General features: G+C 38.7%; 1 protein-coding gene across 1 annotated transcript in view; it reads right to left on the bottom strand.

Annotated features, from left to right (window-relative positions):
* The window catches only part of HDHD2 (haloacid dehalogenase like hydrolase domain containing 2), a 29,338-nt gene extending 10,391 nt beyond the window's left edge, over nt 1-18,947 (bottom strand). Inside the window, exons 1-3 of the mRNA XM_058692198.1 lie at nt 18,832-18,947; nt 14,709-14,912; nt 10,148-10,232 (exon numbers count right to left, since the gene is read on the bottom strand). Of these exons, the coding sequence (XP_058548181.1) occupies nt 10,148-10,232; nt 14,709-14,912; nt 18,832-18,937 (395 nt within the window). The 5' untranslated portion in view covers nt 18,938-18,947. The remainder of the gene's footprint in view (nt 1-10,147; nt 10,233-14,708; nt 14,913-18,831) is intronic.
* Nucleotides 18,948-24,453: the final 5,506 nt, after the last annotated feature.

The following is a 24,453-nucleotide window of genomic DNA, read 5'->3' as shown; positions in this document are numbered from 1 at the left end:
AAAAAAATAAAAATCTCTGGCTGTTGGGGCACCTGGGTGGCTCAGTCAGTTAAGTGTCCAACTTTGGCTCAGGTCATGATCTCACGTTTCATGGGTTCAAGCCCCGCGTCGGGCTCTGTCCTGACAGCTCAGAGCCTGGAGCCCGCTTCAGATTCTGTGTCTCCTTCTCCCTCTCTGCCCCTCCCCTGCTCATGTTCTGTCTCTCCATCTCTCTCTCTGAAATAAATAAACATTAAAAAAAAAAAATCTCTGGCTGTAGGGGCGCCTGAGTGGCTCAGTCGGTTAAGCATCCTACTCCTGATTTCAGCTCAGGTCATGGTCTTGAGGTTCATGCGTTCGAGCCCCGCACCGGGCTCTGCACTACATTGTGGAGCCTGCTTGGGATTCATTCTCTCCCTCTCTCTCTCCTCACCCCCTGCCACTCCCCCACCTGCATGTGCTCTCTCACACCCTCTCTTTCTCTCTCTCAAAATAAATAAACTTAAAGAAAAAAAAAAAAGGAAAGATGGGATCATATCCCTTCCACATGCAGAATCCCTCAACAACTCTCACTTCAAACAGTATAAAGCCCAAAGTCCTCACTACAGCCTAAGTCCCTGCCTTGTCTGACCCCCCGTCTACATCTCCAGTCTTAAGTCACCTTCCCTATCCATGGTTGTGTACCAGACACAATCATCTTTTCTCACTTAAGAGAAAATGTCACTCTGTTGTGTTTCAACCCATATACCCAGTGTTCCCTCCTCCTGAAACAGTTCCCCATACTTTCACAAAGCTATCTTCTGCTCACTCGTCAGGTCTCAGCTTCAACGTCCACACATCAAGGAAACATTTCCAACCTCCATATGTAAAGTGGACTTCCTCCTTGCCTCCAATCTCTTCCCTCATCACCCTTTGTCCCCTGTATCACTTCCCATATAAACTATAGTTTATAGTCCTTACTCAACTGTGACTAGTCGGTTGTCCTCACTAGAATATAATTTCTACCATGCCCATCAGTTTTATTCATCATGGTATCTCTTACTTCCAAGACACAAACAAAAAAAAGCCCTGGCACCTCTCACTAAATGGCTACTGAATAAATTCGTGGATGAAGCCCTGTACGTCTGAGTGTCTTGATTTAATATGCGGAATAATGCCCACCATCTTGGGGAACAGAGATGATATATGCGAACCTTTTCAGAGTATCTGTCTGACAGTAATGGCAATTATTTTTCTTCATAAATACAGGAAGTGTGGTATCTATGCTATTTACAATAGGTAACAGCAAATCACGTCATGTTTGTGGGCCTCAGTTTCTTTTCAAATGAAGAGGCTGAAGTAGATCGGGGGGCTTTTCAATCTTGGCACTACTGACCTCTTGGACTGGAAAATGCTGTTGTCAGGCTGTCGGATACCCTGTAGGACATTTAGTGGCATCCCTGGCCTCTGCCCGCTAGGTACCAGCAGCACTGCTCATCCCCAGTTGTGACAACCAAGAATGTCTCCAAACATTGCCAAATGTCCTCTGGGAAGCAAAAATGTCTCTGGTTGAGAACCACTGGATTAGACGATCACCAAAGTACTGACACTCCCGACTGACCCGAGAAACACAAACTACCAAAAGCTCAAATTAAAACAATAGTAAATCGTGAAACATATCAAAGGAAAAGCTCATTAACAATTAACGGAAACCTTCAGAATATCTCCAATGTCATACTGCCACAGTAACTGTCTCATTAATAGCAGGTTACCTATCATCACCACTTCTGTTTAGTACCGCAGTTGGGGTCCCAGACGGAATAAAGCAAAAAAAAAAAAAAAAAAAAAAAAGAAAAAAAAAGAAATAAAAACATAAAGATTGGTAGGGGAGAAGGAATACTCTCATTATCTGCAGGTGCCACAATTGACTATGTAGAAAATCCAATCCAAAAGACTCTCCAAATAACTTATTTTCTTAGTAAGTAAATATAAGATCAGTAAATGCAAGGCTAACATACAAAAAGTCAATTATACCTCTGTATATTAGCAACACCACTTAAAAATGAAATTTAATAAATTGCCATTTATAACACCCTCAAAAAACAAGAAATAAAAGGATTAATTTAACAAAACATCTAAGGCCCATACTGTAAAAACACTGCTGAAAAAGCACAAAAATAAAACCTAAGTGGAGATACATTACATTGTCATAGACTGTAAGAGACATCATTGTTCAGATATCATTGTAAATGCTACCCCAATTCATAGATTAAATAGAATCCAATCACACTCCCAGTAGGCTTTTTTTGTGTGTGGATACTGACAAGCTAATTCCAAACTTTATATGGAAATTCAAAAGATGTAGAATGGCCAAGACAATTTTAAAAAAGGTTAAAGTTGGAGAATGAACACTACTGGATATTAAGACTTATTAGAAAGCCAGAGCATTGAGACAGTATGGAACAACACAAGTGTAGATAAAGAATCTAGAAACAGAGCCATACATCTATAGTCACCGAATTTATGTCAAAAGCACCGAAAGCACCACTGCAATTCTAGAATAGAAAGAATGGGTCTTTGCAATAAATGTTGCTGAAACAACTGGATATCCATATGGAGAAAAGTGAACTTTTACCTCACATAGTTCACAAAAATTAATTAAAATAGACCCCAGATGTATTCGTTAAAGGTAGAATAACAAAGCTGGTAGAAAAAAACTCAGGAAAATATCTTCATGACTGTGGGGTAGGCAAAGATTTCTTCAGCAGAATAGAAGAAAATATTGACAAATTGGACTCCATCAAAATTAAGAACTTCATGTCCTCATATGATTAGAATTCTCATACTACTAACGGAGGCAAACCACGACAGGGATAAGACAGCTGCAGTACATATGTCCAACCAAAGACCTGTATAAAGAGCTCCTATAAATCAGTAAGAAAAACACAATCCAGTCAGAAAAGGCCAAAGATTTGAACGGCACATCACAAAAGCTATCCAATGGCCAATAAGTACGTGAAAACGACATTACTCATATGGGAAATACAAACTGAAACTCAGTAAGATACCACCACCCACACCAAACAGAACAGCTACAATTACATAGACTAGCAAGACACTGATGAGAATGGGGAGCAAGCAGAACCCCTGTTGGTAGCTAGTGGGAACATATGACCCGGTACAATCACTGTGGAAAGCTGTTCGGCAATATTTACTAAATCTAAACAAGCGCTTATCCTATTACCCAGCAATTTCCCTCCTAGATAACAGACCCGAGAGAAATGAGCACATATGCCGCCCAAAAGACATGTAGAAGAATGTGCGTAGCAGCTTTATTCATAACAGCCAAAACTGGAAACAATCTACATGCCATTAATGGTAAAATAAATAAACAAATTGTGGCATATCCATACAATGGACAACTGTACACCATAACAACAACAAAAAAAAGAAGAAAACAAAACTAAGTACTGTTACATGCAACAACCTGGGTAATCTCACAAACACACAAACATGCTACAATTAGATGATTTCATTCATATGAGGATCAAGAACTGGTAATACTGACAGAAATCATGGTGGTTACCTTACGGAAGAGGTAGTGTTGACTGGGCTAGGGAGCCTTCTAGGGCGCTCTAAATGTTCTGGCTCCTGATCAGAGTGGAGGTTACACAGTTTGGTCTACGTGTAAAATTTTATTGAGGGGCACCTGGGTGGCTCAGTCGGTTGAGCATCTGACTTCTGCTCAGGTCACGATCTCGCGGTTTGTGAGTTCGAGCCCCACGACGGGCTCTGTGCCGACAGCTTAGAGGCTGGAGCCCGCTTCGGATTCTGTGTCCCCCTCTCTCTCTGCCCCTCCCCCACTCATCCTCTGTCTCTCTCTGTCTCAGAAATAAATAAACATTAAGAAAATTTTTTTTTAATTTTATTGAGTTGTATACTGACAATCTGTGCACCTTACTGTGCCTGTTATACATCCAATTTAAAAAATCAGTAATATATTCATGTGATTTACTCACCTGAAGCTTTTATTTGGAGCAGCAAGAGCTGCCCTGACCATAAAAGAATCTCCCCAGTTGATTAAAAAAGAAGAGTAGTTAGTGACTCATATTCAACTCAGTTCTGTATTCTGATTTTCAAACTGGCATATAAAGTCCTCTTGCATATATATATATATATATATATATATATATATGTGTGTGTATATATATATGTGTGTGTGTGTATATATATATATATAATGGAATGCTTTACATAACTCATGTTCATAAGTCTTAAACAATTTCTCACCTCCAAAGTGTTTTATTTTTATAATCTGGACTTCAATTTAAAAAACTGCATCATAGGGGCGCCTGGGTGGCTCAATCGGTTAAGTGTCTGACTGCAGCTCAGGTCACAATCTCACTGTCTGTGAGTTCGAGCCCCGCGTTGGGCTCTGGGCTGACGGCTCAGAGCCTGGAGCCTGTTTCAGATTCTGTGTCTCCCTCTCTCTCTGACCCTCCCCCATTCATGCTCTGTCTCTCTCTGTCTCAAAAATAAACGTTAAAAAAAAAAATGAAAAAAAAAACCTGCATCATAATCGGCCCTTTCAAAACAGAAAAAGCCCACAGAAATATTCCTACTTTATGCCCTGCTGCCACATCGTTTTGGAACTGCTCTTATCCAGGGCTCCAAACACCTAGAAAAAAATTCAGGAGTTACTGTCCAAATGCATTAATATTTGAGGCCAGTATTGTTCATTTTTTTCTTCCCTTTCTCTTCTCCTCTTTCTAAGGAACTGAATATACTGGAGTAAACGTCTTATTTCCTTTCTTAAGGAGATGGGGTGAAGAAAGCAATTCAATATTCAACAAAAACCGTTCACAGCAATAAGAATCTCCTCCTCCAAACCAAAAAAAACTAATTTCTACACCCCTTTAAGACTTTTTGGGGACTCATGTACCTTGCAACAATTATAGGAAAGAAGTCATTAACAAAGTCCTGAAACATTATCATTAAGCAGCCTGCATCTCTGCATTTACCTGTGAAAGTTGTGATGTCACTTATCTCCAGTGATAAGGACATCTTAATAAGCTCCTCTAGAAGCTCCAGGGCAGCTGCGCTTCATTTAGGGAAAAAAAAAAAAAAAAACCTTTAATTTTTCCTAGGTTAAGCTATTCTCTATAATTTTTTCCCCAAATTCCTTTGACCCAGCAACGATACTTCTGAAAACAATCTTAAGGAATGAACACGAATACTGCTTAGAAAACACATTCTCATTTTTTCAAAACTAACTTTAAAATCCTGGAAATAACTAATGGGAAGCAGATGGCTACACAATTTATTGCACTTTTTAAACCGGGATATGCTGTGGGACTCAAACACATTTTGGAAGACTACTTAAGAATACAGAAAAACAGGGTGCCTGGGTGGCTCACTTGGTTAAGCATCTGACTCTTGCTTTCAGCTCAGGTTATGATTTCATGGTTCATGAGTTTGAGCCCTCCCCCAGGCTCTGCACTGAGAGCATGGAGCCTGCTTGGGATTCTCTCTCTCTCAAAATAAATAAATAAACATAAAAAAAAAAAAGAATACAGAAAAACATGTACAATACATCGTGGGGTGATTATTTTTTTTAATGTTTATTTTTTATTTATTTGTTTTTTTTTTACCATTTTTTTTTTTTTTTGAGACAGAGAGAGACAGAGCATGAACGGGGGAGGGGCAGAGAGAGAGGGAGACACAGAATCGGAAGCAGGCTCCAGGCTCTGAGCCGTCAGCCCAGAGCCAGACGCGGGGCTCGAACTCATGGACCGCGAGATCGTGACCTGAGCTGAAGTCGGCCGCTTAACCGACTGAGCCACCCAGGCGCCCCAAATGTTTATTTATTTTTGAGTGAGACAGAGAGACAGTGTGTGTGAGCAGGGGAGAGGCAGAGAGAGAGGGGAGGACAGAGGATCCGAAACAGGTTCTGAGCTGACAGCAGCAAGCCCGATGTGGGGCTCAAACTCAAGAACCCTGAGATCATGACTGGAGCCAAAGTTGGACGCTCAAAAGACTGAGCCACTCAGGTGCCCCCGTCGTGGAGCTTTTAAAAAGCAAGTTACCACACAGTGTCACACATTCTTATTTTTTTCAACATTTTTTATTTATTTTTGGGACAGAGAGAGACAGAGCATGAACAGGGGAGGGGCAGAGAGAGAGGGAGACACAGAATCGGAAACAGGCTCCAGGCTCCGAGCCATCAGCCCAGAGCCTGACGCGGGGCTCGAACTCACGGACCGCGAGATCGTGACCTGGCTGAAGTCGGACGCTTAACCGACTGCGCCACCCAGGCGCCCCACACATTCTTATTTTTATCTAAATATTTATGTGCGTGGAAACAAACGGGCTATGTGCTAGCATGTTAACTGGGGTTCTCTTTAGGTGGCAGATTACAGGTAACTTTATTTATTCTTTTTTCTTTTTTGAACATTTAAACTTTTCTACAATGAAGACATATTACTTTTGTGCTGATTTTTTTTTTTTTTAGTTTTGTCACTAACTTCAAGTTAGGTTATTAAGTGAGCTGCTTGCCCAGCAGCCTTTCTCCTCATAGAGATCATCAAATTTAATTATAATTGGTCCATTACTAAAATGCTCAAGCTTTGGGTTTCTAACTCAGATCAGAAGATGAAAAAAAAACCTTGCTACAAGCTCATACTATGGCTGGGAAAATGAAGGAACTAGAGCTTTGGATATTTGCGTTGATGACTCATACAATACTACCAGAAAATGAAGAAAATTGATGATTATGTACCATATAAAACACGCAAAATACTACTACATACTGTCTACGGATACCTGTGTATGTGGTATAAGTATAAAGAAACGTATGACAACGATAAACACAAAATTCGTAACCTTGGTTACTTGTGGGCCTTGGGCAATAAAATTGGGGAGGGATATGCAGAGGATATCAAATGTGTTGACAGTCTGCATTTCTTAAACTGGTTGACAGGCATATGAGTGTTCATTATACTTTGTATCTTTTAGTAGGAGACAAAAAGGGGAAAGCCACCAACGGCTCTTAGGATTTGAATGTCTTACAGAATCCAAACCCAAATCATATCTACTCCTTATAGGTGGTTCCTATCCTTCCCCAAAATCAATTCTTTAAATTCAGTGTTCTCAATTTCATTCAGACATTTAACACACGTTTGTAGACAGACTGTACTGTGCATTTGTGGGGGGCGGGGAAGTACCCATTCAAAACACAGTAAATAAGAGGCAGTGTAATGTGGAAGGTTGATGTATCTGCCTGAGGGCAATATGCCCCTGAAGCTGTTATTCAAGGCAGCTATGCAATGGGGTTTAAAATCCAATGCTTATTCTCATTATCAACCTGAATAGTAATTTAGCTAATCGGTGGTTCATTTGAGATGTCTATATTTGCCACACACAATCCAAACAGCTGTAGTCATTGGTTGGGAGGCATAGTCTCGATGGAGACATCAATATGCAAAGAAGGGCAAGACCTAAAATCCTTCTGTTAATTCTCCACCCAGCTGTTAAGTGCATTTGTGAAATTAGAGTTGACCTATAAGTGCACTGTAATGCTTTAAAACGTAGTGTTTAAAAAAATCAATATGGTTAGGGAAGTGTACTAATTAGACAGCATCCGAGCAATTACAAAGTCAGTATTATGTCAACGTACATTTTTATTACCCTGAGTCTAGTATTCATCTAAGACAGAGACCTCCCAACTTCCTATTAAATATGTCCTTCCCAAATTACCAGCTAAAATCGATCAATGCCTTCTCCTTGAATTCTGTGGTTAAAGAAACGGGTAAAGGGTAGTGGGATAAGTTCAGAAGTAAGAATTCATAGCAAGTTCTCTATTTTAAATGAAAACTGATTGTGGCACAGTTGTAAATTTTACTTAAGGAGCACGTCAGATAACCACCCGCCCCTTTCCCCAAGAAGCTAAAGGAGGATAACTGAAGTAGGCGAAGCAAAAGAAAGTTTAATACTATATACCCCAAAGTACATCTTCAAGCAACATGGCATAGCCATGGTTCTCCAGCAAATATAGTAAATGTATACTGAGCAGCTATAAAAAGTGGGTTCTTTCCTTTTAGACAAAGGCTTGACCATCACAGTGACTAAGAAAGTCACAAATAAAAGTGCATAAGTAGCCATAGGTTCCATTAACTGAGGTTCTAAAATTAATGCTCATACAGGGGAAAAAGGTGGATGTTCCCAAAGTGCTAGTTTTGGCCATAAAGACTGTCCATGAGAACATCCACTTCCAAGATCAACAGCAAAAAATGTGCCCAGATGTGTGAACCCTGTAGTGAATTTTAAAGTTTCTAAAAACATTCTGATTCTTAGACATCTACATCAAGAAATGAATTCTACATCAAGTATACATTATAATGATTCTTGCAGATCTCTGTACTAGAAAGAAAATGATGTTTTTATGGCATTCTTTGTAATTAAATACCAAAAATTTACCAAGCTATTAAAAGTTTTTTAACAAGTTCAGTGTAACCTGATGCAATATTTACAACTACTTAGCTCGTCATAAATTCAAAGGCAAATTACACTGTTTAATGGTTTGACAAGAAATAAAAGACAAGGTGAAAAATGAAAAATCTATGAAAAATGAAAAATTCAAGGAAAAAGATCGATCTCACTCTAGAGCAGATTTGCGGGTAAATTCTGATACAATTTATCTTAGGAAGTATGAGAACCAGTATGCCGTCTTCTTTTTGAAGCAGCAGTGAAAAGTTCACGTAAAAAAATGGACACACAAGTGAAGGTTTATAACATTTTCCGTGTTGTTATGTCCCCCCATTTCTACCAACAGCCTTTGGAACACCCCCACCTAGATACCCCAAAGGCCCAATAGCCCCAACCTAAACTTATCACCTCCTGAACCCTAACTGGGAGTGTTCTGTCACATGTGCTCACATTAGAAATCTGGACATTTTCCTTGACTCACTGGTCTTCCTCACCCCCTTAACACAACCATCCATCAAGTCATGTCAACACTACCTAAATCTGCTTCTTCATTTCTATTGCCACCATCCCAGTTCAGACTACCATTATCACTTATCAAATAATCTCTGAAAGTGTGGCCAAATGTGTCAACTTTTCTTGATAGCCTAGATTGTCATTGGAGGAAGAATCACATGTACTGTTTTTGGAGCGTTAGCCTGGATGATATCTTCCTCAGAGAATAGCATAGTCAATAGAGAATCACAAAAATGATAATAAAACATAAAACTGAAACTATGCCCCATGGGATTGACGAGGTTAAAACGAGCAGAAAGTTTAAATCTTGTTTTTCAGAGAACTGTTGCCCCTTAATCAGCTATTTTGTCTTTTCAGATCCCACTAACAAATCCACTAGCTGTCTCTGCAGAAGCTTGGACTCAAGGTCATCTGATATGGTTCCAGTCTATGGACAAGCAAAGCCCTGCACTCCTTACTTAAGATAATGAGCCCAAGACCCCATTCAGTTTATACCAGCTCTCAGAGCATGCCCATAGCCCCTTCTTCTCTTTGTCCTAAGATAACCTCCTGATGTCAGGGGCTGAATTTTGCCTTATTCTGGGGTTAAATCTCCACCCCAAAGTGAACATGGGATATGTCACATAGATGTTTGCTCAGTGATCACGCTCCATCTTTCCTCATGAATACTCATGTAAGTTTCCCTGCCCTTTCCATCAATATTTATGTAATCTCAACCCCTATGATTACAAAACACTTGTTCTCTACCTCTCTGGGGAGGCAGATTTGAGGTTTGTCCTCTAGTCTCCTCCTCCGGCTGCCCCTCGAATAAGCTTTCCTTGCTGCAAACCTGTATCTCAGTGATTGGCTTTGCTTCCCATTGAGCAGGTGGACTTGGGTTCCATTTCAAAATTGCTAGCTTCAGAGTTGCAATTTTATTATGAATTTCTGCCCGAGAATATTGATTCTACAAACCAGAAAAACCCCAAAGATCATCACCACTTTTTAACATATTGATTATTTTTAAAAAACTAAGCAAGTAGTAAGCAATGTGATTTAATGTTGATCTTGAAGTGATCTTGAAGATATCTATCGTCATGTACAATTTGGGTGGCCAGAGAGTAAAATATATCTATAACCTGACATGACAGAGAATAAGGAAGGGAAGAGAGTAGTATATGATCAGATGAAAAATAAATAGCTGAAGACTTACCGGAATGCTTGATTCAGAATTTGATAATGGAAATGTTCTGGTGCCAGTCCTATGACCACAGCGTTAGGATCGCTTGTTTGTATTCCTGGGAAAGGAAAAATATGTAATTGTTGAAAAATGCAATTAACAGTAATGATACATTTTATAATAAAATAGCTTTAGTCAATCAAATACAAATTTTTACTGTAGCCATAATCTGAAATTTAAGAGATTATCCTGCCCAATGTACTTTGGAAGTATAAATAATACTTAAAGAAAAGGGTCTTCTAGTGTTTTTGCATATTCCTTTTGCATGGTGTTACAGCTACTCAGTAACTAGAAGATCTCCACACAAACTTGTAACTTCATGTTCTCGAACAAGTGACAATTTCTAACTTTAAAAAGCTTTGCTGATTACAATCAACAAGAACAGTCATGAGTTCTCTATGAGCTATCAGATCAATAGCAACTGATGAGGAACTGAAAGTCTAAGAGGCAAGGGAAATTAGACTTTCTAATTGACACAGTTGAGGCTAACACATTCGTGATAAATATGGAATGTAGATTCATTCTATAGTTTCCTACTGAAATGCCTAATTTAGTTTTAGTTCCACAAATATTAATGTATAATTAAAGCATGTTTAAGGCCTTGGTATCTGATAACAGAACTTCAGATATGAGAACCAAACGAGTACATTCACCATCGCAATTAGTAAAAGACTGATTAAAGGTCCTGTGGATTATCCACATACCAATTCCTATTCGCCTTTCTCATTCCCTGTCTTGAACCATGTGCATCATCGAGTCCACCAAAATGTGAGGGGAAGAAATAGAAAGAGCAGATACCCAAGGTTTCCAATTTCCTCCTTACTGGTAGCCCCGAATGTAGAGTAACTCAGAAATGGTAGTACTGGGGCGCCTGGGTGGCGCAGTCGGTTAAGCGTCCGACTTCAGCCAGGTCACGATCTCGCGGTCCGTGAGTTCGAGCCCCGCGTCAGGCTCTGGGCTGATGGCTCGGAGCCTGGAGCCTGTTTCCGATTCTGTGTCTCCCTCTCTCTCTGCCCCTCCCCCGTTCATGCTCTGTCTCTCTCTGTCCCAAAAATAAATAAAAAATGTTGAAAAAAAAAAAAAAAAATTAAAAAAAAAAAAAAAAAAAAAAAAAGAAATGGTAGTACAACATCCTCTGAGCATTGTTTGTCACTGCTTCTAGACCTTTGCGGTGGAAAAGCAAATAACGTGTATTTTTTAAGAGAACAAGGGAGTTGTTAATGATATTTTAAATTCAAAATTAGTAATACATAGCTTATTTGTTGTTATATTTGTATCTCTTTTCACTTACACATAAAATTTTGGGTACTACCAATATTAGCATGATTACTACTTTGCTTTAAACATAACAGTATTGGGGCGCCTGGGTGGCTCGGTCGGTTAAGCGTCTGACTTCGGCTCAGGTCACGATCTCACAGTCTGTGAGTTCGAGCCCCGCGTCGGGCTCTGTGCTGACAGCTCAGAGTCTGGAGCCTGCTTCCGATTCTGTGTCTCCCTCTCTCTCTGACCCTCCCCCGTTCATGCTCTGTCTCTCTCTGTCTCAAAAATAAATAAACATTAAAATTAAAAAAAAAAAAACAGTATCAAAAAATAAAATAAAATAAAAAATAAAAAAATAAACATAACAGTATCTGGGCGCCTGAGTGGCTCAGTCAGTTAAGCATCCGACTTTTGATTTCAGTTCAGGTCATGATCTCATGGTTCATAAGTTCAAGCCCCTCAATGGACTCTGCAGGACAGCACAGAGCCTTTCTGGGATTCTCTCTCCCCCTCCCTCTCTGCCCCCATGCATGCTCTTTCTCTCTCAAAATAAATAAATATTAAAAAAAACAATAATAACAGGGGTGTCTGGGGGGTGCAGTTAGTTAAGCGTCCAACTCTTGGTTTCAGCTCAGGTCATGATCTCATGGTTTGGGAATTTGAGCCCCATACTGAGTTCTAAGCTGACCGCACAGAGCCTGCTTGGGATTCTCGCTCCGTCTCTCTCTGCCCCTTCCCCACTCTCTCTCTTTCTCAAAAATAAATAAAAATTAAAAAAAAAATAATTGTAGGGGCACCTGGGTGGCTCAGTAGGTTAAGCATCCGACTTTGGCTCAGGTCATGATCTCACAGTTCATGAGTTCGAGCCCACGTCAGGCTCTGTGCTGACAGGTCAGAGCCTGGAGCCTGCTTCAGATTCTCTCCTGCTCTCTCTGCCCCTCCCCCAATCATACTAGGTCTTTCTGATTCTCTCAAAAATAAACAAATATTAAAAACAAAATAATACTTAGCCAACATTACTAATAACACTAAGGCTACTAAATGCAGTTGACAATTTCTTTGCAGTTCTTTTACCCTTAGAATTTATCCCACTATGAACAAAGAGTAAAAATATTGTATTTTAAAGTCACTTGAAGTGCTTCTTTTCTCTAAGTGGGTATGAACTTGATTGCAGAGTTAAGTTTGTTTCTATTTGATTTTAGTTTTCAGGGACTGGCTTCTTTTTGAACTGTCTTTTAAATATACAAATATATATACAGTTCCAAAGGCAAAGCTATATAACAAGATACTTGTAGAGCAGTCTTGTCTTTTTTTTTTTTTTTTAACGTTTATTTATTTTTGAGACAGAGAGAGACAGAGCATGAACGGGGGAGGGACAGAGAGAGAGGGAGACACAGAACCGGAAGCAGGCTCCAGGCTCTGAGCTGTCAGCCCAGAGCCCGACGCGGGGCTCGAACTCATGGACCGCGAGATCGTGACCTGAGCCGAAGTCGGACGCTCAACCGACTGAGCCACCCAGGCGCCCCATGCAGTCTTGTCTCTTAATCCCTTTCTCCCTCCCTCCCCCTTTAGGTAACCAGTTTCCCATTTCCTATTTATCCTTCTTTAGCTTCCTTTCACAAATATGAAATATATATACATATGTATACATATATACACACATATATACATATATTTGTTTCATATATACATATGTGTGTGTGTGTATACATATATATCCATTTCCCTCTCATTTTCCTACACAGAAAATACATCAGATTTTCTATACCTTACTTTTTTCACTTAATATATCCTATGAAGGCCACTCCTTATCAGGAGATAGAATTTGCCCTTATTTTTTAGGCATTCCATTTTTTGTGGACATATCATAAATTTAACCAATGAGCCCCTTCTAATAACATTTGGGTTGTTTCCAATCTTTTGTTATTTCAAATAAGGCCAAAATGAACAACTTTGATTGTAGGTCATTGTGTATTTTTGTAACTATCTCTTAGGGGCAGATTCCTACAAAGGGCAGTTCTGCCTCAGATGTGATTTTGCTAGCTATTGCCAAATTCCTCTCCGTAGAAGGTATACCATTTTATATTCCTGCCAGCATTCAGATCCTTTTAATAAATGTATTTTTAAAAAATGTTTACTTATGTATTTTGAGAGACAGAGAGAGAGGGAGAATCCCAAGAAGGCTCCACGCTGTCAGCACAGAGCCCAATGCAGGGCTCTAACTCATGAACCGTGAAATCACGACCTCAGCCGAAATCAAGAGTTGAACACTTCACTTGAGCCACCCAGGCGCCCCAATAAACGTATTTTCTATTTAATTCAGCCAAAGCTGGCTTCTGTTTCTTATAAATAATAACTGTTTGATACACTGGTCTATCTCCTGATGGGACAAGTTTTGAGATTTAGCCTAACTATATATGCATGCTGAATTTCCCTAATCATTATCTGTAAAGCCATCATATATATGGTTTTATAATGAGGTATTTATATACCCATTTTTCTATACGGTGTCATTTCACTCTGAGTATCATTTATAAAAAGAAGGAATGTGACAAAGCTTCATAAAACCAGGATATTTTCCCAGAGTCTGTTAAATTTTCCAACGAAAAAAGTTTAATCTTCTAAAAACTTCACTATAGAGAATGAGATCAATTTTTTTCACAATATTATTAAGATTTATTCATCAGTCTCAAAAACCATGCCCATCATAAATATAAATTCCCCATAATCAATCATTTTTAAGTGGAATCAGATTAGTTCTATTAACACAAATTGAAATAAAATGTAAGATTCCAATATCTATCTTTAAGTAAGTAGATCTTGAGTTTATCTCATTTAATCAAATTAATAGGGTGGCTCCTGAATTGAGGATTATAATATGCAAAATGATTTTGACCTGTGGTTTTTCAAACTGTGGGCCATGATCCATTTAGCAGATTGTGAAACTAATCTGGAGGGTTCTAAGCAGCATCAAATTCAAACAAACAAGTAAGTAAACCAAACAGAAAACAAAGGACACCTTATAGAGTAAGCATTGTTTAACATACATAAACACAAACATAGATGTACTGGGTTACTACATATTGTATTATCGTGGAGTGTGTCAAAACAGGCTTGAGAAACATGAATTTAGATTCAAACTTTTGACCATTTCAATAATAATAATAAGAGGAAGTCTGGGGGAAAAACAAACACTTGTAAAAGTCCAGTTTTAAGACTGATTTATAAGCAAATATGAAGAACCAATTTCTGTATCTTTCCAAATTTCCTGTACCTTTGAAATCAGGTAGTGCCCGGTCATCTACTAGCAGCATGGGTCGAACCTGTTTCTGCTCTACTAAATTTCTGGCTGCAGTCAGAGAAGTGAATATTTCATCTTCAGAGATATCAAACTCCAATTTTTTCAACCTTTCCAATAGGTCTTGCTTGCTCTCTTTGGTTGTATTGGTCACAAACCTAACCATTACAGAAGTACCACGTAACCTGGGAAAGCAAAATTCAGATGTCAATAGGCAGCTTTTACATTCTAGCCCCATACAACCTAATTTGGTAGCACTTGCCAAAGGTCAGAAAATGAATGGTAAGTCACCAAGTAAATGTTTTTATGGCAGATAAGCTTTTCGGTAATCTACCTAGATTTTTTTTTTTTTTTTTTGAGAGAGAGAGAGAGAGAATGAGATGGGTGGAGGGGGTGGATGGAATGGGGGGGGGGGGGAGAGAGAGAGAGAGATGGGGAGGAAGAGAGAGAGAGAGAGAGAGAGAGAGAGAGAAAGAGAGAATCTTAAGCAAGCTCCATGCTCAGCACAGGGCTCCATCCCACAACACTAGAATCATGACCTGAGCCAAAATTCAGAGTTCGACATTCAACCAACTGAGCCCCTCAGGCACCCCTCTCCCCAGAGACGTCCTATGGACCGCTTAATCTCCAAAGGCTGCAAAGTCAAATTGTAAAAGCTATGTTTACCTTTTTGAGGGCCTTCAATAACTAAGTTTTACCGCAGGGGTTTAGTAAAGAAGTGAAAAAAAAACAAAGCTCCGTAACTACTATACTCTCAGATTATGAGAGATAAAGTTATTGTAGAGATTGTGTGCCAGTGCAAATTTCTCTCAAAGACGGGACAATAGAGGCCAGCAGAAGTTCGGTGACTGCTCTGCTTTGCACAGCTGGGTGCCAGCGGAGCTCAGATGAGACGGAACTCTGATCCATGTTCTGGTACAGCTTCTGATCTACACTAAGAGAACAGGGGATACCTCAGAATGTTTTTTCCTCCTTCCTAGTCAATTAGAGACTGGTAGACCCCCATGTGTTACTAAGTTAAGAAACAGCAACTATCTAGAATGCTCAAGGACATATTCCAGTTTTACACACTGAAATGTGTTTTCCCCTTGAACTATCTACATACAGGATTGTTTTGATTCCATGATCTGCTTTTGGAACCTAAACTGGCAATCAGGTACCAGAAAGAGAATTCATGGAAGCTTTCTTTAAAAATAAAAATTATTTTCTTGGTCCTACAGTATTCTATTTTATTTTTTAAAGTTTACTTATTTATTTTGAGAGAGAGAGAGAAAGAGAGAACCCCAAGCAGGCTCTGCATTGTTAGCACAGAGCTTGACACAGGGCTTGAACTCACGACTGTGAGATCATGACCTGAGCAGAAATCAAGAGTCAGACCCTTAACTGACTGAGCCACCCAGGTGCCGCAGCTCTACAATATTTTAATCTAAAATCTAAAAATAATTTTAATTTAGCAAAATTTAAAATTTTATATTAATACCCTGTTGATTTTTATTTTATGCCTATCTTGAATGGACATAAAATGTAATAGCACTAACCACAATTAAAAAATTTTTTTAATGTTTATTTTTGAGAGAGAGAGAGCACAAGCACGGGAGGGGCAGAGAGAGAAGGAGACACAGAATCTGAAGCAGGCTCCAGGCTCTGAGCTCTCAGCACAGAGCCCGACGCGGGGCTCAAATTCACAGAATGCAAGATCATGACCTGAGCCGAAGTCGGATGCTCAGCCAACCAAGCCACCCAGGCGCCCCAGCACTAACAATTTAAAAGAAGCAACCGTATAAGTCAGAAAAAATCCTTTTAAGTATTCACCCAAAGAACATTAAATAAATCTGCATGATTAAATGGTTCACTGTAATCATGATTAACTGTATAATATCTGTGTGATAGCTCTTCTGAAAAACATATTAAATTTATCTCTCAAAAGAAACTGATTACTTCAACACAACTATTATTAACATAATTAAAAATGAACAAGTTCAAGTTGTGAAATTACCACATCACTTTAAATGAGGATTTTTAAAAAACTTTTCTTTTTACTAGTCCCTCAACTTCCCTTAGTCTGTTTGTTTCCATAGAAACCAAAACCAGGGGCGCCTGGGTGGCGCAGTCGGTTAAGCGTCCGACTTCAGCCAGGTCACGATCTCACGGTCTGTGAGTTCGAGCCCCGCGTCAGGCTCTGGGCTGATGGCTCAGAGCCTGGAGCCTGCTTCCGATTCTGTGTCTCCCTCTCTCTCTGTCCCTCCCCCGTTCATGCTCTGTCTCTCTCTGTCCCAAAAATAAATAAACGTTGAAAAAAAAAAAATTTTTTTAAAAAAAAAAAGAAACCAAAACCAGGGGTGTCTAGGTGGTTCAGTCAGTTGAGTGCCTGACTCTTGATTTCGGCTCAGGTCATGATCCCAGGGTCATGGGACCAAACATGGAGCCTGCTTGGGATTCTCTCTCTCCCTCTGCCTCTCTCCCCAGCTCACCTTCTCTTTCTCTCTAAAATTGAAAGAAAGAAAGAAAGAAAGAAAGAAAGAAAGAAAGAAAGAAAGAAAGAAAGAAAGAAAGAAAGAAAGAAAGAAAAAGAAAGAAAAGAAAAGAAAAGAAAAGAAAAGAAAAGAAAAGAAAAGAAAAGAAAAAAAGGAGGGAGAGGAAAGGAGGGAGGGAGGGAGGGAGGAAGGAAGAAACCAAAACCAGAAGTGACACAGTATAGTGATTTCTTTGGGATGGAAACCCCCCAGTGCCAGTAAGAGAACAACTTGTAGGCTCCTGTCCCCCCAGACTGGTAGGCTCACAGTTTATGAGCTACTTAGAGATGTCACTCATTGCTCACCAGAAAGAAAAAGATTTTGCTTTCAATCCAGAGTAGAAAGCTCATCATTATGGCAGTAAAAGCTCTTGGCTTTGATCATGTCGTCCATGTATAATGGACATCATGACTTTAACTAAACTGATAGATTCCAACTGAACCCTAGCAGATTATACCAGGCTCTTCATGTCTGGTGTTTCCCCAGATGGAAAATAAGCTCCTTGAGAATACAAAATCCGTGTCAATCTTTTGCTCTAATACCTGGCACTGTGACACTAGTCACTAGATTTTCTGAATAACAGCACATTCTTGAATATTTTAAGGTTGGAAAATGATAAGCACCACATGCTAAGTATTGCTGATTTTTGAAAACTTCCCTAAATTATTTTAAAAGGAAGGTACTTAGCATTATTAGCTCTGTCATATGGCGGAGTATTTTTTTTCAGAACTCAGAAGCAAACATTCACATTCAGTTCACTCTAACAAGCTTTTACCATAGCCTCAACTTGTATGTAGACTTGTGTTAAATACTGTGGTTGATACATCAGAAATAGAAGATAGTCTCTAACCTTCGAAAGCATTAAATTAGTTGATGGAAATAAATATAAAACTTCAAGTCTCAGGGCACTGGGTAGCTCAGTCGGTTAAGTGTCCGACTTCAGCTCAGGTCATGATCTCACAGTCCGTGGGTTCGAGCCCCGCGTTGGGCTCTGTGCTGATAGCTCAGAGCCTGGAGCCTGCTTCGGATTCTGTGTCTCCCTTTCTCTCTGCCCTCTCCTGCTCGTGCTCTGTCTCTCTCTCAAAAATAAGTAAATGGTAAAAAAAAATAATAATAATAAAATAAAAAAAAAAACTTCAAGTCTCTTAACTAAATGTTACTTGATGAGCTGCACACTCAATGCAAGGTCTTGGGTGAAGGGGGAGAGGGCAGAACTACGCCTCTGTGTATGTGTGTGTGTTTCACTTTGTGATTCCAGAATTCATTTGTGATTTTTCCAATGCTATTTATTCCAGATTATTTAGAATCTTGAGTTTTCATTCCCAAGTTTACATTACTGACTTAGATAAAGCCACACATACACAAAGAACAAAAAGACTAGATTGAAAGGCCAAACCTAATAAAGGTTTAGAACACAAGCGTTTGGAGGCTATTACAGTGCATACATCTTCTAGCTAAACCCAAGGCAGTTCCTGTATATCTGGTAAGCTGGGAAAGTGCCATCTTAAGGCCATCCATTTAGCTAATGATCTGCCTTGGTAAAATGGCACTTACAAACATATTTGTCAGCTGAACCTGGAGAATAGCTTGCCTTTTAAGAGCTTCCTGTGCGCCTGGCACAGCTGCATCTTCAATGTGAAGTGTGCCATTGAGATCCACCAAAACAGCTTTTAACGCACGGCGTGCTGCCATCTTTCATTCCCTAGGAGAGAGCAAATGAAATTAAAAATACAGTTTAGGAAACAATGGACAATTAAAAACTGGTAAGTCTTCAAAAATATCATTTATACCCAGAAAGATACTGCTTAGTGTTACGCTGCTGCTCTTCTGGAAGAAAATGTGTTTTTAAAAATCAAAAATCCAAAATTTGCTCCATAGACTTTTACAATGGTTAGGTTTTTTGTTTTTGTTTTTTTTAAATCTTGAATTAAAACCATAGGAAGGGGAATGCTAAAAGAGAAGTTACCATTTACTTTCAGATTTCTTACATTAACTTTTTGGTGGAACAATTCATTCATTTATTTTTAAATATGAGCAAATGTACTCTGAGAATGAGTGGATGGAAGCCCTAAATCATTGGCAAAATCTTTCTCATCTTTTGTTATATACAATGAAAATGTTCTAATCGCCCATCTCCACCATTATATTCTGACACGGCCTATGTGGTCAAGGAGCTACCAGTATTTACAGATTACTGAAGAGGACATTTCAAGTTAGTTTAGTAATTTTAGTCAGGGGATGTTTTCCTTACCTTAACCACATCCAACTTTCCTTTTGTGTATTTTCCCCTTTAATTTGTTTATTATGAGCTACATCATTTATACAGAGGAGCATGAAAGAGATGCATGGTTCAAAAATAACAGAGTAGAGGGGCACCTGGGTGGCTCAGTTAGCTGAGTGTCTGACTCTTGGTTTCAGCTCAGCTCATGATTCTTAGGTTCGAGCCCCATGTGAGGTTGTGCGCTGGCAGCACGGGGCCTGCTTGGGATTCTCTCTTCATCTTTCTCTGCCCCATCCCTGTTCATGCTCTCTCTCAAAATAAATTAAAAAAAACTTAAAAAAATAAAAAAGAGGAAGCTAAAGAAAAGAGGATGGGACTTCATTTTTAGTTTTCTTAAGTGTATTCATTTTTTCTTCCATTTTTTGTTTTTATAATAAAACAATAATATAATATTTCACACATGCAAACAAGTATCAAAGATATCACCCTAAAAATTCCCTGTGGATCCCCTTTGTAGTCAACTGTTCTCCCCTCCACTAACTCCTGGCAACCACTAATGTTTTCTGTGGTTCTGTCTTTTTCAGAATGTCATATAAATACAATCATATAATATGCAGCCTTTTGGGGTGGGTTTCTTTTACTTAGCAAAATGCATTTCAGATCCGTCCATGCCTTTGCCAGGATCAATACAGTTTATTCCTCATTGCTGAATAGCATCCCATAATGTGAATATACCACAACTTATCCATTCTCCTGCTGAATTCCACCTTGGTATTTCTGGTTTTCAGTGATCATGAATACAGCAGTTATAAACATTCAGGCACAGGTTTTTGTGTTAATGTAAGTTTCCAATTCATTTAGGTAAATAAATACCTAGGAGTGTGATGCTGGATTCTTTGGTAAGCCCAAGTTTCATCTTTACAGAATGTAGCCAATAAAGATATTTAAAAGAATATGCTACTGGCTCTGAAACCAATTCCAAAAAAAAAAAAAAAAAAGAGTTCCAAATATATCTTGAACAATGGCAGAAACTTGTAGTCTCCCACGTTGCCTACTTTGAAAAGTAAATACATATTTGTGGATGAATAAACTCTGGTATGCTTATTTAGAAAAAAATATTGTTGGACTTGGGTTTCCAATAACACAGCTGGCAACACTCCAAATGAAACCTAACAATACTAGATTAAAATATACACACACAACCCTGGAAAAACCTGGGGGTTAGGGATGCTGACTCCTGCACAGTCAGAAATACAGGTATAATTTTTGACTCCCCCCAAACTTAACTACTAATAGCCTACTGTCAACTGGAAGCCTTACTGACAACATAAAAATTGATTAATACACATTTTGTATGTTGTATGTATTATATGCTATATTTTTACAATAAACTAGAGAAAAGAAAATGTTAAGAAAATCAAAAGGGGGGGTGACTGGGTGGGTCAGTCAGTTAAGCATCTGACTCTTGATTTCAGCTCAGATCACGATCTCACGGTTTGTGAGATTGCGCCCCATGTCAGGCTCCGTGCTGAGTGTGGAGCCTGCTTAAGATTCTCTCTTCTTTCTCTGCTCTCCCACTCTGCTCGCACACATGTGTGTGCATGCTCTCTCTCAAAAATAAACATTTAAAAAATTTTAAAAAAGAAAGTCATATAGAAAATACTTTTCATTATACTATATTTATTGAAAAAAATCCCCAAATAAGTAGACCAGCACAGTTCAAACCCGTGTTGTTCAAGAGTGTATACATGTATGTATATATATATGTGTGTGTGTATATAAGCTTCAAGAAGCAAGGAAGAAAATAAGGAATTCTCAGATCTAAATAAAAGCAAGAAACCAGAAGGTGAGCAAAACACCATTTTGGCCCTAGAGCATCTGCCCACACTAGGCTACCTTGATTTCCCCCTCCCTTGGCTCCTTCAGGGTATAAAAGATAAAACTCAGAACCCACCTGAAGAGATAGACCCTCTCAATCTAAAAGCAGAGTCTTCACTATAAGGATGAACCAGAAGTAAACCATCACTGGCACTCCACCCCACATCGTCTCAGTCAGCTACAAGAATATCAGCTGCTATGAAACTTGGCCCAGAGAGTGAAAGGAAGAAAGTGCTACAGCCAGCTCTGGACCATGAGCCAGCCCTGGACCCAGCCTACAGACATTATCTAAAGACAAGTCCTCAGAGAACCTTCAAGATTTTAATTAGGATGACCTTGACTAGTAGGTGCCTGGCTGAAGCAAATGCAAAACCTCCCCAAATATTACTTTCAGCCCAAACAACAGAGAAATCCCATAAATAAAATAAAATAAAATTCTGAGCATAATGAGCAAGTTGCCTACAGAAACAAGGACCAGAAGGAAGAACGTCCAGAAACAACAATGCACAGAGCAGTCGTACAAGGACTCCTGTGATAATGTAATTATAAGTCACTGGATATGCCTATGTGTTTAAAGAATAAAAGCCAAGATTGAAAATCTGTGCAAAAAACCACGAAGAACTACCAATGTACAGATTCAGAAAGCCCAAAGCATTCCCGCAAACTAAATACAAAGAAGTCCATACCTAAACCGCATACAGTGAAGGCAAAGAAAGGATGTTGAAGGCAGCCAAGGGAAAAGACACATTACTTTCAAAGGTGCAGCAGACTGACAGCTGACTTCACACTTGACACAATGCCAGCCAAAACACATTAGAATAAGATTTTCAATGTGCTGAGAGAAAGTAACTGTCAACATAGTAATGTATAAAACACCTCACGACTAAGTTGGGTTTATCCTACTACTGGCTTGGTTTAAATTAGAAAACTGATTCCTGTTGTTTACCACGTTAATAGACGACAGAAGTAAAATGATGTTTGATCATGTCAATTCTTGCAGAAAAAGCATTTGATAACATTCAGTATCTATACACACTAAAATACTCTAAGCAACATAAAAATGGAAGGGAACTTCTTTTAGCTGGTAAAGACTATCCACAAAAAGCCTATAGCCAACATTAGACTCACCAGTAACACACCGGAAACATTTTCTTTGAGATATGAATAACACAAGGAATAACCACCACTTCCATTTAACAGTGTAAATAATACCCTAGATAGAGCAGTTAAAGCAAGAAAAACAAGGTATAAGAATTGGAAAAGAGCAAACTATTATTATTCAGATATGATTCTATACATAAAAATTCAAGATTTTAAAACAGTAGGAAAGTACAGCAATTAATATTAAAAATCATTATCATTTCTATGTCACCAACGAATAATTAGAAAACTGATTTAAAAATGTTACTTGCAATAGTAGCATAAAATATTAGGTTACCAGGAAAAGTCTAACCAAAGATGTCAACTTTCTTATGGCAAAATTCTAAAACTTCAATGAAAGACACAAAGAAGACCTAAACATACAGAGACACCATTTTCATGGATTAGAACACCCAATGTTGTAAAGAGGTCAGTTTTCCCTATAATGATCTATAGACTCAGTGCAATTCGAATCATTATCTCAAAAGGTGTTTTGTGGAACTTGATAAGCTGGTTCTCAAAGCTATACATCAGTGCGAATGGCCAAAGATAGTCAAGATACTTCAGCCAAGACTGAAGAAGGAAAAGAGGGTGGGACCCTGCTTTACCTAATATCTGGATTTGATTAATGTGGTCTTGTAATTAACTAAGATCTTGTGGTATTAGCACATAATGAAACAAACTGATCACTGGAACAGGACAAGATTCCCCACTCCATATGTAGAAACCTGATACAAAAGAGGTAATTTCAGATTAGTGAAGAAAGAATGAGGTATTAGAAAACTGAATAACCACAGGAGAAAAAATTAAATTGCACTCCCATATTACATCACACACAATTTTTTCCCAGGTAGATTAAACAACCACATGTTAAAGGCAAAACTGTGAAACGTTTAGATAGGAGAATATCTTCATGACTTGAGGATAGGAAGGGCTTTTTTAAGATATAAAAAGCACAGACCATAAAGGAAAAGGCAGATAAATTCAATTACTGGAAGAGAGAATTTTTAAAAGTACTGGAAAGAGAGTAATAATATACAGAGTGAGTGAAAAACAAATTTCCGACACATGTGAAAAAGAACCAGAATCCAGGAAATATAACCTTTAAGTATTAAGACAAACAACCTAGTAGAAAAATGGCATAGAATCTCAATATATCCTTTACAAAAGAGCAAATCTGAATAGCAAACAAATGAAGATGTTCAAACCTCATTAGTAATCAGGGAAATACAAATTTAAAGCAGAATGAGATCACTGCAAACAAGAGATTGGCAAGGTTTAAAAGTCTGAAGATACAAAAAGATTTTCAACAGGAACTCCCATATGCTGCTAGTGAGCCAATAAACCAGTATAATCATTTTGGAAACCAGTTTGGAATCACCATACTCTACCACCCAACAATTCCACTCCCAGGTATTATATCCTGGAAAGATTCTTTCCTTCTGTACCATTAGGCTTGAACAAAAATGTCCATAGCAGCACTGTTTGTTAGGAGCCAGAAACTGGAAACAAACAATTCAAATGTCTATCAATAGCAGAATGGGCAAAGAAACAGTGGTATGTTCATACCCAGAATACAAGCGCTGGAAATGAAAAAACTACAGTTATGCGAATCATCCTAGAGAACTCTCAGAAATTTACCAGAGTGCAAGAAGCAAGTCACGGAAGAATATCTTCAGTATGGTTTCATATTTTAGCATTCAGAAATAGGTATGCATACAAAGGTGTAAAGAGAAGCAAAGGAATGATTATCACAAGAATCCGGAGAGTGATTTCTTCAGGGGACAGAGAGGAGCTGCAAACTAGGAGCACAAAGGGAGCCTCTAGAGTCTTCTTGACCTAGATGGTGAGTATGTGGGTGTTTTTAATTTTATTAGAACTCTTTAAAACTTACGTGTATGTTTGACAGACTCTTGTGTAGACATATTTCACAATAAAAACAGCCTGTTTATAGTTAATCATTCCTTAT

Source organism: Neofelis nebulosa, chromosome 11 (genome assembly GCF_028018385.1).
Source record: "Neofelis nebulosa isolate mNeoNeb1 chromosome 11, mNeoNeb1.pri, whole genome shotgun sequence".
NCBI lineage: Eukaryota > Metazoa > Chordata > Mammalia > Carnivora > Felidae > Neofelis > Neofelis nebulosa.
Note: the sequence above shows the minus strand (reverse complement) of the source record. Positions and strands in the feature narration are given on the sequence as shown.